The sequence below is a fragment of the Bos indicus x Bos taurus genome, chromosome 7 (assembly GCF_003369695.1).
Source record: "Bos indicus x Bos taurus breed Angus x Brahman F1 hybrid chromosome 7, Bos_hybrid_MaternalHap_v2.0, whole genome shotgun sequence".
Classification (NCBI taxonomy): domain Eukaryota; kingdom Metazoa; phylum Chordata; class Mammalia; order Artiodactyla; family Bovidae; genus Bos; species Bos indicus x Bos taurus.
The window spans coordinates 37,510,855-37,524,366 of NC_040082.1; the positions used below are offsets into that span (position 1 = coordinate 37,510,855).

Sequence of the window (13,512 nt, forward strand, 5' to 3'; positions counted from 1 at the left end):
AACATAGGCAAAACACTCTCCGACATACATCACAGCAGGATCCTCTATGACCCACCTCCCAGAATATTGGAAATAAAAACAAAAATAAACAAATGGGACCTAATTAACCTTAAAAGCTTCTGCACATCAAAGGAAACTATTAGCAAGGGGAAAGACAGCCTTCAGAATGGGAGAAAATAATAGCAAATGAAGCAACTGACAAACAACTAATCTCAAAAATATACAAGCAACTCCTACAGCTCAACTCCAGAAAAATAAACGACCCAATCAAAAAATGGGCCAAAGAACTAAGTAGACATTTCTCCAAAGAAGACGTACAGATGGCTAACAAACACATGAAAAGATGCTCAACATCACTCATTATCAGAGAAATGCAAATCAAAACCACTCTGAGGTACCATTTCACACCAGTCAGAATGGCTGCCATCCAAAAGTCTACAAATAATAAATGCTGGAGAGGGCGTGGAGAAAAGGGAACCCTCTTACACTGTTGGTGGGAATGCAAACTAGTACAGCCACTATGGAGAACAGTGTGGAGATTCCTTAAAAAACTGGAAATAGAACTGCCTTATGATCCAGCAATCCCACTGCTGGGCATACACACTGAGGAAACCAGAAGGGAAAGAGACACGTGTACCCCAATGTTCATCGCAGCACTGTTTATAATAGCCAGGACATGGAAGCAACCTAGATGTCCATCAGCAGATGAATGGATAAGCAAGTTGTGGTACATATACACAATGGAGTATTACTCAGCCATTAAAAAGAATACATTTGAATCAGTTCTAATGAGGTGGATGAAACTGGAGCCTATTATACAGAGTGAAGTAAGCCAGAAGGAAAAACATCAATACAGTATACTAACACATATATATGGAATTTAGAAAGATGGTAACAATAACCCGGTGTACGAGACAGCAAAAGAGACACTGATGTATAGAACAGTCTTATGGACTCTGTGGGAGAGGGAGAGGGTGGGAAGATTTGGGAGAATGACATTGAAACATGTAAAATATCATGTAAGAAACGAGTTGCCAGTCCAGGTTCGATGCACGGTACTGGATGCTTGGGGCTGGTGCACTGGGACGACCCAGAGGGATGGTATGGGGAGGGAGGAGGGAGGAGGGTTCGGGATGGGGAGCACATGTATACCTGTGGTGGATTCATTTCGATATTTGGCAAAACTAATACAATTATGTAAAGTTTGGAAATAAAATAAAATTTAAAAAAAATTAAAAAAAAAAAAGAATGGAATTATATTATTCCTAGAGATGGACTTGAAAATTCCCTAGTTCAGTTGTCTCATTGTACACATGGGGAACTGAATCTGTAACCGCTTAGTGGAAGGCTGATGAGGTATCATGTTGCCTGGTACGCATAGGTGACTTATTTTGTAGCATGGCTCTCTTGTCTCCAGATGTCAGAACAGCTCTTTTTTACCCCAATTTCTAAGTTAATTAGCTTGACTTTCTTCTTTTGAGTTGGAAACAGAGACTCCTTCACCTCAACCAGGGTTACAACAGAGGGACATGAAAATACCTGAGTAAGAACCTGAGTGTGTCTTATCTTAGAGATCATGGGCTTGTTTTTTTGTTTTTACTCAAGCAGTTTTAAATTTTATTTTTTAAATTTACATACAGAAGATGCAATCATTTTGGTGTATCATTCTATGAGTTAACTCATCTACAGTTGTTAACCACCACTGCAGTTAAGATGCAGAGCAGTTCTGCTACCCCAAATCATTCCTTCATTCTGTCCCTTTGTGGTCACGCTCTCCTCCATCTCAAATCCCAGATAAGCTCTCATCTATTCTTGGTCCCTAAGTTTTTCCAAAATATCATGTAAATGGAATCATATATTATGTATTTTTTTTTAAATCTTGCTTCTTTGACTTAACTTTCTTTGAAAACCAGTGATGATGTTGCACGTATCAGCAGCTGCTTTCGACACGTGCTCAGGAGTGGGTTTGCTGCCTTGTGTGTCAAATGTCTGTTAACGTTATAAGAAATTGTCCAGGTTGACTATTTGTATTCCCACCTGCCATTGCAGTTTTAGTTGCTCTGAATCATCATCAGCAATTGAAATGGTCAGTTGTGCTTTTGTTTTGTTTAACATAATTACTTAGACAGTTTTAAAGTTTGGAGAACACTTACTTTGGGGATGTGGGCATGTCACGTTTACAAATTTCACATATGCGACAGTGAATTTGTGGGTCTCTTACTCAGAAGCGAGATCTTAGACATCTATCTTGCTTATGTGTTTCCTTGTTTATTTGCTGATTTAATCATTTATTTACATTTGCATGCTCCAGTTGATTCACATTATTTGCTGAAAATTTTATGCCTTCTCAAATCTACTACCATTTTACCTTCTTCAGAAATCTTTGAGTATATTTATGTGGGTTTCTTTGTAGATTCTACTGTTTTATTGATCTGTGTTTCTATCATTACTCCACTGTCATACTGTCTTAATGTAGTTTCCTAGTAGGTCTAGAAATCAGATAGTGTGAATCCTCCAATTTTATTCTTTTCCTTTGAAACTGTTTTGCTTATTCTTATTCCTTTGTTTGCCATATAAATTTTAGAATCAGCATATCTACAGAAATCCTACTCAAATATTACTTGAGATTAAATTTCATCTATAGAGCAATTTGAGAAGAATTGACATCTTAAAAATGCTCATTTCTTCAAATCCAGGAACTTGGTGTATCTCTCCATTTATTTATACTTTGGCTGTGTTTGTGTGAGTGTGTATTACTTTAAGAAGATAAAAGGAAGAAAAAACAAAACAAATAAGAAACTCACCATTGTAACAGGTTTTCTTCACATTTTGATTCTCTGCCAGTCTGCCTACTAGATTTTATTTTGCACCGTCCTTAGGTAGTAGCTTTTTAATTCTTTCCAGGATGGTTAGTTGTGATTAGTGGGAAAGAGAGCTTGTAGTAGGCATACTCCATTTTGTTCGGCATTGAAAGTTCATTGGTTTTAGTTTTGATTATGATTATCTGAGTCCTTCTTGCATGGTGATACCATGAACTATGGAGCACCCAGAAGTGATTTACTTTTTTTTTTTTCCATTTTGAGTGAACCAACTCTGAGACAACTTCCTGAAAGCAGGCTTGTTGGATGGGTGTAAAGAGTATGTTTTCTACATGAAAGCTCAGAGCATTCATTCTAGGGGCATGAGGACCCGGGAGAGAAAGCATAGAACATAGAACCTTTCCTTCCTTCTATGTCCAATAGCATTTATTTTGATTCAGGAACTTCTTCTTTTCTTGACAGTGTCTTAATGTGTCATTTAAAACTAAAATAAATGAAAATTGATGTGACAGTTAGCAGAATCACCAGGGTCTGTCTGGGAGCATTTCTTAGCAGGCATTGCCCTGCTGACAAATAACAGGAGTTAGCATATGACTCAAGATCTCACAATATCACCATTTATTTAGCCCCAAAGAAAATACAATTTCCTGTGTCCTAACACATCTCAGCTGACTGATAAACCCCAGGACCTTCCAAACTGTGTTATCTCCCCTAAATCTTTAGAGGGCTTATGTACTTTTATCTTCTAATAGAGATAATAATCAAATTTTCCATTTTATGTCTAAGAATTAGAAATCACTAAGTGTGTTCTCTCGAGCACACCATAAATTGTTTGTTTTATTTATGGCCAAGTTTTTAGGCCATTTTTTACACAGAGATGTATAAAAATGTGTCTGATCCATTTTCTGTTCTCTAGTTATATAATTCATATCTTCAACTTTGCTTTTATTATAAATCAAGATGCTATGCTAGAGATACTCAGACTAATTCTTTATTAAGAATTAGAGTGTGATGAAACAGTTCAAAGCACTGACTAAAGTAACACACTGAAGAAAATTTCACCTACAATTATTTAATATACTTTTGTTGTTCAGTCTCTAGATCGTGTCCGACTCTGCGATACCATGGACTGCACCCTGGCTTCTCTGTCCCTCACTATCTCCCAGAGTTTGCTCAAATTCATGTTCATTGAGTTGGTGGCATATCTTTTGTGTAGGGGTGTTAGTCATTCAGTATTGCCTGACTCCCTTTATGATATTAATATTCTTCTGTTAGAATATTAATTTGATTCGGTACTTCTCATTCAGAAGTCAGCTCCATACTGACTCCTAAATGAGATAAAAATGTGTATGTTTGTGAAACCAGGAAAAATATTTAATTTTTTGCCAGAGGATTATACTTTTCCTATGAAACTCTTTAATGCTTTTATCAGGTAATACCTTGTAAGTCATATTCTAAAATTCAATAGCCATATTAGCATGTAGAAATCTCAGCAAGGGTTGGAGAAACTCAGGGACTTCACAGAGATTGAAGTGTGTATTTTATCCAAAAGAGTAATCAGGTATGTGCAGAAATCCAATAGACTTAGTTTATTGAATATTGATTCATTCATTCATTCATTATTTGTGCCCTAGGACTGTGCTGGCTTTGAGGTTGCAGAGATGATTAATACTTGATTCTAGTTTTGTGTTTTTTTAAGCCCTCAAGTAGGGCATTGTGAACTGATTTTAAAATAGAATGGTAATTATCCTTTTCAAATGAATACTTAGTCCTTCATTTAGTCATTCAAATGAGGGTGAGAGAGCAATTACATTGAAGCCATGAGCCGCTAAGGGAGAAAACACGTCACGAGATGTATGTAAGTCCTTTATTCATAATATATAGCTTTCTGTAGTTCATAGATTACATTTGAGTTACACATTTAATTGTCATAATAATCTTTTGATAGATCAAAGATATATTAAAAGCCCCATTTATAGTTAATGGAACTGAAGTAAAAAGTTATGTAAATTTATGTCCTAGAAATAGTTAGGAAATTCTGGAGCCTGGGACTCCAGTGCTCAATTTATAACAACCACTGTTTCTCCAAAGTAAGGAGACTCGTCTGATGATCCAGAATTTCTAAAATTAGGGGACGACAGAGGATGAGATGGCTGGATGGCATCACCGACTCAATGGACGTGAGTTTGAGTGAACTCCGGTAGTTGCTGATGGACAGGGAGGCCTGGTGTGCTGTGATTCATGGGGTCGCAAAAAGTCGGACACGACTGAGCCACTGAACTGAACTGAACTGAGTGAAATACTAACTGAACTTATATTGTTTGATAGGTAGAAAGGTATATGCAATGTCTCAATATAAATGATACCTCCAGTAGGAAGCGCACCTTGATTAGACAGATACAGATTTTCATATAAACTCTTATAATTACTACTGTAATTAATTGACCATTTTTTGCAATTGTATTTATTTCCCACCAAAAGCAATCCTGAGTACCCTCTTTTAGAAAGACAAATTACTTACTAAATAATTATTCCTTACCATCTTTCTTCCTGAGTGAGTGAAAGTCACTCAGAGTCATGTCTGACTCTTTGCAACCCCATGGACTGTATAGAATTCTCCAGACAAGAATACTGGAGTGGGGAGCCTTTTCTTTCTCTAGGGGATCTTCCCAACCCAGGGATCAAACCCAGGTCTCCCTCATTGCAGACAGATCCTTTACCAGTTAAGCCACAAGGGAAGCTCTTTTCCTGAGTAATATATAGCAAATTTCAAAAGAATGTGCTCTCTTCACTTTTGTACTTATTGTGGTGCCCAGTGCATAGTATGGGCTGAGTTAGAATGGATTTAGTAAATTAATATTTGCCAATATGTGAATTTGACACAAGTTTGAGCAAGCTCCGTGAGTTGATGATGGGCAGGGAAGCATGGCGTGCTGCAGTCCATGAGGTCGCAGATTCAGACATGACTGAGTGACTGAACTGAACTGAATTTGTAAATAGTATATGTTTATAGTATTTGGTTGGATATATTTTCTTGTGAATACTCAAGTGTTTGCTTATCTCCCAATTCCATTTAGGTACAAAATAACCATTTTTTTTTTTTTTTTTTTTTATCTTCTCAATTTCACAGGATTATACCTTGACAATGTACTTTCAGCAAGCTTGGAGAGATAAGAGGCTGTCCTATAACGTAATACCTTTAAACTTGACTCTGGACAACAGAGTGGCAGACCAACTCTGGGTGCCTGATACTTACTTCTTGAACGATAAGAAGTCATTTGTGCATGGAGTGACCGTCAAGAACCGTATGATCCGCCTGCATCCAGATGGGACAGTCCTTTATGGCCTCAGGTCTGTAGTGACCGTTTCAAAATTGAACTTTTCCTGAGCACAATACTTTCTGCTCTTTATTGAAGGGGAATATTGTGCTATTTTCCTGAGTCCTCCTTTAATTCTGCTGATAAGCAGTTAAACCTCCTATTCAATAGACATCTGAGAGCTTAGGGTAGCATGTTTACAAAGGGACTTATCCCCAGCTAAGCCTAAGTTTTTTTCTGAATTATCTTCCAATATCAGCTGCTGATCCTAAAGCTGCTTTCTTTAAGAGGTAGGGATAAGCAATATTAAAATAGCTTACACATGGGGTTTCTTTAAAGTGAAAAAAAGTTATGAATGCCCAATACTTGTTTGAATGTGGCAGATGCTCTGTTTCCTGAATTGTTTCTGAGCTCTGTGAACTGAGTCTGGCCTTCTAAGGACACGAAGGCTTTCTGTGTCCTCTCATCTCCAAGGAGTAATCAGACTTGCAAATAAATAAAGCCATCATCTCATGTTTGTTAATAGTGAATTGACACTATTAAATGTATTTTTATAGCAGAAAAGGATTGCAATGCTCTGCTCTCTTTGGTGGATAAGTTGTGAAATATGTGTTTCTTCTATAACACAAGTTTATTTTCCTGGAAAATGATGAAGAAAAAAGATACCTGTCTTACTTTGAAAACATCTCAGGGTAAAGAATTCCTCTGCATTATTGGGGAAAAAAAACGATATTTTGTAATGTTCAATGTGTCTGATATATTCTGTTTTACATGAACACTTGATGACTTTATCACAATAATGATGATAATAACAATATTGTTATTCATTTATTGAACAAACTTGTCAGGGGTCAGACATTAGTACACTCCATGTGTTATTACAGTTATGATGACTTGCAACAACCTCATAAGTTAAAACTGTTACGGTCTTTATTTCAAATGAAGGCTGGTATAGCTTGTCTAAGATCACAGAGAAGTAAACAGTGAAAATGGGATCCCAGTCCTGTTCTAAGTTCAGAGCCAGAGCTCATAACTGTTAGCCTAGGATGCCTCTTTCTCTGGCATTGTTCCTGTCTATTACATCTCATTTTCATTATCTGCTGTATTCAGTGTCCTGATTGGTTCATTGTCTTAGATCCTTATAAGCCAGCTTCTTTGTTTATCCTGTTTGTAGAGAGAATAGTATTTGTTTATCAAGGGAGGGAGAGAGTGAAGCAAAGAGAGAGCATGTTTGTACTCCATCAGCCATTGAAAGTAAAGAGATGCATCGGATACAGGCACTGCTCACATACAAGCCTTATGGAAAAAGGGAAACAGAGGAAAAATAAAACAAGTTAACTGGCAGTGTCTGCAGACTCCACCAAAGTGGTGGCATTTGAATGGACTTATGGAAATAATTGTCTTAGCATATATATTGTGGAATCCATTACAAAACATAAGGCAACACAAAGACCTTGATAAGATGGTGATCACACGGGCAGTGGAGGTTGTAATTCACATGTTTGAGAGAAGTCAGAATCCTGAAGAAGGCAGAGAGAGGCACAGAAATAAGTTACTAATTCAGCAGGGGGTGGCAAGTTTTGGCAAAGCATCTGACCCAGTGCTGGATGCATTTGCCCAGCAGATCTTCACAGCAATCATGTAGAAATCATCTTGCCCTCTTCGTTTTTCCTGACGATACCCACATTTAGAACAGAGAACCAGTTATGTTCTCTGTTATACCCCGCATTGACAAAGCACCTACACTATAAGTAAACTAAATGAAGATTGTCAATGAATTCTGAATGCGCATATTCAAAGTTGAATGGGTGGGAAAAATCAGCAATCAGAAGGTCTGTACAATTGAGAGGGAAAGAGGGGGCCAGCACAGGTGATAAATATGGCTTCTTTAAGGCACTAAGCCAATAATCAGACAAAAAATGTGGTGGCTGTTCATTCTTATCAAGACCAACTGGATGCCATTGCTGTAAATCATCACTCTCTCAGCCCTGCTTCCAGCAAGGACTGTCAACAATATATACAAGTTCCTGAACACATCTGATGTCCATAAAATTAACATTTCTACTTGAAGAAGGCTCATAGATTGTGATTGTTCTATCAATTGTATAGTTAGTTCTGAATATGAAATTGGTAAGAGGTTTTTCAGGAAATTTGTATATATCTCTTTCCAGTTTTCAGCTGATAGAACAATTTATTTCATGGCTGAAATTTGATGCAGGCTGGATACCCCTTTTTAACAGCAGAAGTTTCATTTTTTCAATAAATAAGTGAAAGGAACTCAATTAAAATCACTACTGCTGGGTTGATTCAGATCTGCTTAATTCCTCCTGCTACTTACCTACCCCCTGACCTCAGTCGTTCTACACCCTGACTTCAGTCCTTAGTTTGCTAAAAAATTTAACTTGTATCTATGTTCAGTAGTGACTGACTTCCAGCAGCATTTAGAATAGTAATAGTATTAATATTAGTAGTTAGTACTCATTAAAGGATTTAGCCTGTACTTGGCACTGTGCCAGAACATTCCTTATATAATCTCATTTAATATTAACTTTAATTCCTACAAAGTGGGCACTGTTGGCTTGTTGGCTGATTGTTTTTTCCTTCTTACATGAAGAAGCTCTGGAACTTGTATACCAAGTTACACAGCTCCTGCCCAGGAGAGCATGATTGTTTGAATACAAAGATGTTGCTCTTTATTATCATTCTGTCCTACTCCTTAGGTACTTGCAAGTGGAAGTAAAGAATAGTAGAAATCACCTGAGAGCATGCAAAGGAAAAAAAGGAAGGTAAAGAATAAGTGAGATGGGAATAGCTTGCATTGATCCACAGATACAGACTTTGTTCTGATTGATACAATAAGTCCCTAAAGAACTATGGTCCTGAGTCATCTGTGGAAGGTTCACGTTTAGGTTCTGAGATTCACACCAATCCCAGTTTACAAAGGGATGATTTTTGGTGTGTGGAATCTTGGGGCATAGAAAATATCATTGTAAAGAAATCAATAAAGGCAAGGTTCATCAGTTGGAATAAGGAGAGCTGAAAGGGAACCTAGATATAGAAAACTGGTAGAAGGAAGGCTTTAAATATCAAGGCAGTGATGAGGAAATTGGGTAGAACAAATCCTCTGGGCTGAATGTCATGCATGTTCAAGGCAAAATCCTTTAAGGATTTATGTGTTTCTTCTGTTGAGATGTACAAAAATTGGCGAGGGTGAGGGGACTAGAGGGGAAGTCACTGAAGTCATTCAGAGGATCTGAGTATGCCTCTTGTAAAGTTTCCTTAGTGAAATTTTTAGGTATTAAAACATATTGAAGATAATATAGTATAAAGAATATTAATGCTTGTTTAATTTCATGGTGGATATACAGGTGCTTGGGCTTCCCTAGTGGTTCAGCTGGTAAAGAATCCACCTGCAATGTGGGAGACCTGGGTTCAATTCCTGGGTTGGGAAGATCCCCTGAAGAAAGGAAAGGCTACCCATTCTAGTATTCTAGTCTGGAGAATTCCATGGACTGTGTTGTCCATGGGGTCACAGAGAGTCAGACACAGCTGAGCAACTTTCACTTTCACTTTCATACAGGTGTTTGTCATGCTGTTCTTTCAAATTGTGTTCAGGTTTGAAATTTTTCGTGATAAAATTTGGAAAAGAAAAATGGCCTTGGCATCTCTGGTTCTATTATCTAGGAAATAGCACTCAAGATTTAGAAGTCTGCAGCCAGAAAATGGTATTTCTCATCTCTTAGAAGTAGAGAATTACCTATATGTGACATGTATTTTTAGTAGCTGTGTGTGAAAACAAGGTCATCTCACCTTAGAGGATGTGTACTCAGTGGGTAGGGTCCTTGATTCCAGACAACCAGGCTGTGATCTTCCCGATCCAGGGATCAAACCCAGGTCTTCTATGTTGCAGGCAGATTCTTTATTGTCTGAGTCCCCGGGAAAGCCCTGATTGTTATTGTTATTGCTGTTTTTGTAGGTTGGCCATTAACATTTTTTTATTCTTATTGGATTTTGTTTCCCCATTGCCAAAAGAATGGATGAGCAGCTTACTCTGTCATTCCGTTACTCTTCAGGTTGATTATCATTTTAGAAGCACAGAGTTCTGATGCTGTGCAGAGACACAATTGCTCAGTGCAACCAATTTCCTTAACAAAGTATTATGGCAATAGAACTTGTTTTTTAGCTTGGGCTTTTGTCTTTGACCTCTTATTTAGCCTTAAGCATCTTCAGATTTTGATTTCCTCATAAATAAAAAAGGTGGGGGATAAATAACGTCATTTTAATAACCCAGTCATCTTCTGAATCAAATGAGATTAATAAATATTAAAAAAAATGATATTATGACATCAGGCTGGAAAATGAAGTTAAATATTTGGAGTAGCATAGTAATTTGTAGATAATAAGTATGCCATGTTACTTAATAGTTGATAAAGAAATGAATGCTGTGGATATTTGATAAATAAACAAAAGGCTAGAACAGAGAAAGCTTTAGCTATCAAGGCAGTAGTTTTATATTGTAGAACTTTACCCCAGGTATCTTTCCATGATTCTTTGAAGACACTCCTTTATCTTGAACAAAAAGAACAAGAGGAGCAGAAATGAGGAAGTCAGTTGCAGAGAATGGGAAAGGTCTAGGTCAGACATGTCTAATATGAAAAAGGGAACTACTAAAATACTAAGAGTATTGTCAAACCATTTTGAGATCAAAAAACTACAGTGGAGCCAATTATCTCCAGCCATTGCTTTGGCAGCCTGAGATGAAGAAAAAGGAGGCTAGGTGCCTGGCTTGAGACCAACGTGGTCATGACAGCCTTTAAAAAGTGTCCTGTAGCCACAGGCCCAGTGTCGTTTGTGGCATGCACTCTAATTTTCATGTAATTAAGCATTGTATATTTTCTCTTAAATCAGGCCTTTCTTTTTATTCTCATCATGTCTTATCAAGCATCTGTTTTTTAAACGTTATTGAAAGTATAAAAGTGATGAGTAATGTTATTTTTCAAGTCCAAGTTTATAGTTTATGACTAAAGAGTAACAATATCCTTAAGTAAAGATTCATACCTTAATTCTTGGCTAGTTGATAACTCAGTTATGCCAGTGTGATCATAAAATAAAATACCTCCTTTCTTTTATGATACTATTTATATATTTCTTTGAGATACGGCTGGAGATAAGAAGAATATTTTCTTGGGATTAGCCCAGCTGTAGAAGTAGTGACAACAGACTTTTCACTGTCTAAGCAAAAGAATTCCTAGCAATTTATAAAGAAAATATTTCAATAGATTATTTATATTTAATACCAAGATAAAATTTGCCTAATCAAATTATTTTCAGAACACTTCAAGGAAAAATGGCATAGAAAATACAGAATTTCTGCTGATGAGTCCAACTAAAGCAAGTGAAAATCAGATTAATCTGATGTTGACATCACTTCATAAAGAATGTTACATAGGTGTAATTTAGACTGTTACTAGGTTGGTGCAAAAGTAATTATGATTCTGGACCCTGAATTTTAAGTCATTATAACTAGACTTAAATACATCTTTATTAATCAAAATAGGAACCATTACAATCAATGCTTTTTTGCCAATGAGAAATAAGTTTGTTTATTCCTGTAACATAAAAATCCATGTTTCAGGATTTGTTGAACTGTTGGAAAGCATTTTCTGCCTCCTGTTGGATATGGAAGTATTTTCCCTGCAAAATGTTGTTGAGATGCCTGAAAAAGTGGTAGTCAGTTGGCTAGACGTCAGGCGAATACGGCAGATGAGGCAAAACTTTGTAACCCAGTTTTTTCAACTTTTGAACGACACGTGGTCAGGCACTGTTGTGGAAAGGAATAGGGCCCTTTCTGTTGACCGATGCTGGCTGCAGGTGTTGCAGCTTTTGGTGCATCTCATTGATGTGCTGAGCATACTTCTCAGATGTAATGGTTTCACAGGAATTCAGAAAGCTATAGGGGATCAGACGGGCAGCAGACCACCAAACAGTGTCCATGATCCTGTTTTGGTGCTATTTTGACTCTGGGAAATGCTTTGGAGCTTCTTCTTGATCCAACCACTGAGCTGGTCATTGCTGGTTGTCATAGAAAATCCACTTTTTATTGCACATCACAATCAGATCAAGAAGTGGCTCACTGTTGTTGCATAAAATAAGAGAAGATGACACTTCAAAACAACAATTTTTTTGACTTGAGATCAGCTCATGAGGTACCCTCTTATCAAGCATTTCCAGTTTGCTTCAAATGTCTAATGATTCTAGAATGGTTAATATTGAGTTCTTGGGCAACTTTTTGTGTAGTTGTAAGAGAATCAGCATTGAAGATATTCTCAGTTGGTCATTGTCAACTTCTGATGGCCAGTCACTGTGCTTCTCATCTTCAACGTTCTAGTCTCCTTTGTAAAGTTCTTGAACTGCAGTGTGTGTTCATTAGCAGTTCCTGGGCCAAATGCTGGTTGATACTGAGAGTTGTCTCCATTGCCTTATGATCCATTATGAACCTGGGTAAGAAAATAGTTCAAATTTGCTTTTCTTCTAGCATCATTTCCATAGTCTAAAATACTTGTAAACAGCAAATAATAACTCTACTAAAAAAAATAAAGCATGACATGCACATTAAAATGATGTATAACATAACCACATTTATTTAATAATGTATTGTAGTATGAAATGGCAAAGTTCAACAATGTAAAATTGAAATTACTTTTGCACCAACTTAATATTTATTTAAAATAGAAGTCATTTACTAGATTTCAGAAATCTAATGAATAATTACTCTGATCAGAGAATCAGGAGATCTGCATTCTAATCTTAGGTTTCAGTTCGGTTGCTCAGTCGTATCTAACTCTTTGCCACCCCTATAGACTGCAGCGTGCCAGGCTTATTTAGTGGTTCTTATAATCATTCCTTTAAATTATTTCTAAACTTTATTTTAGCTCCTCAAATCTTAATACGTGTGATCTTGTAATCTATACATACTTTAAGACTCCCATGTTACTTTATATAAAGCAGTATTTTAAGTGATACTGATGTGCTTTAGCAATCATAGTTATCATCTTGAAAAAAATCTCCTGATTCATTAAGAAAGCAAAAACAAAATCAGTGCATTCAGGTATACAAGAAAACCTGAATTATACACTAATGGCATTTTTTGTGAATGTAAAAATGTATATATTTATTAAAATTTGAAATCTGAATCCCAATTGGACTGCATATTATTTATGCTAAGTCATTAACATTATATCTTAAGCATTTTTAGCACATTATTAAAACTGTTCAACAAAAAAACAAAACAAAACCCATTTCCTGTTATACAATGTTACATAATTATTGTTAAACAAATTTTGAACCCTTAATTCTACCACCCAGAGTTAATCATA

General features: G+C 36.6%; 1 protein-coding gene across 5 annotated transcripts in view; it reads left to right on the top strand.

Annotated features, from left to right (window-relative positions):
- GABRB2 (gamma-aminobutyric acid type A receptor beta2 subunit) overlaps positions 1 to 13,512 on the top strand; it is a 293,254-nt gene that overhangs the window by 109,954 nt on the left and 169,788 nt on the right. For all 5 annotated transcript variants that reach the window (XM_027545758.1, XM_027545759.1, XM_027545763.1 and 2 more), the window contains exon 5: positions 5,950 to 6,170. In XM_027545758.1, coding sequence (XP_027401559.1) covers positions 5,950 to 6,170 — 221 coding nt within the window. The remainder of the gene's footprint in view (positions 1 to 5,949; positions 6,171 to 13,512) is intronic.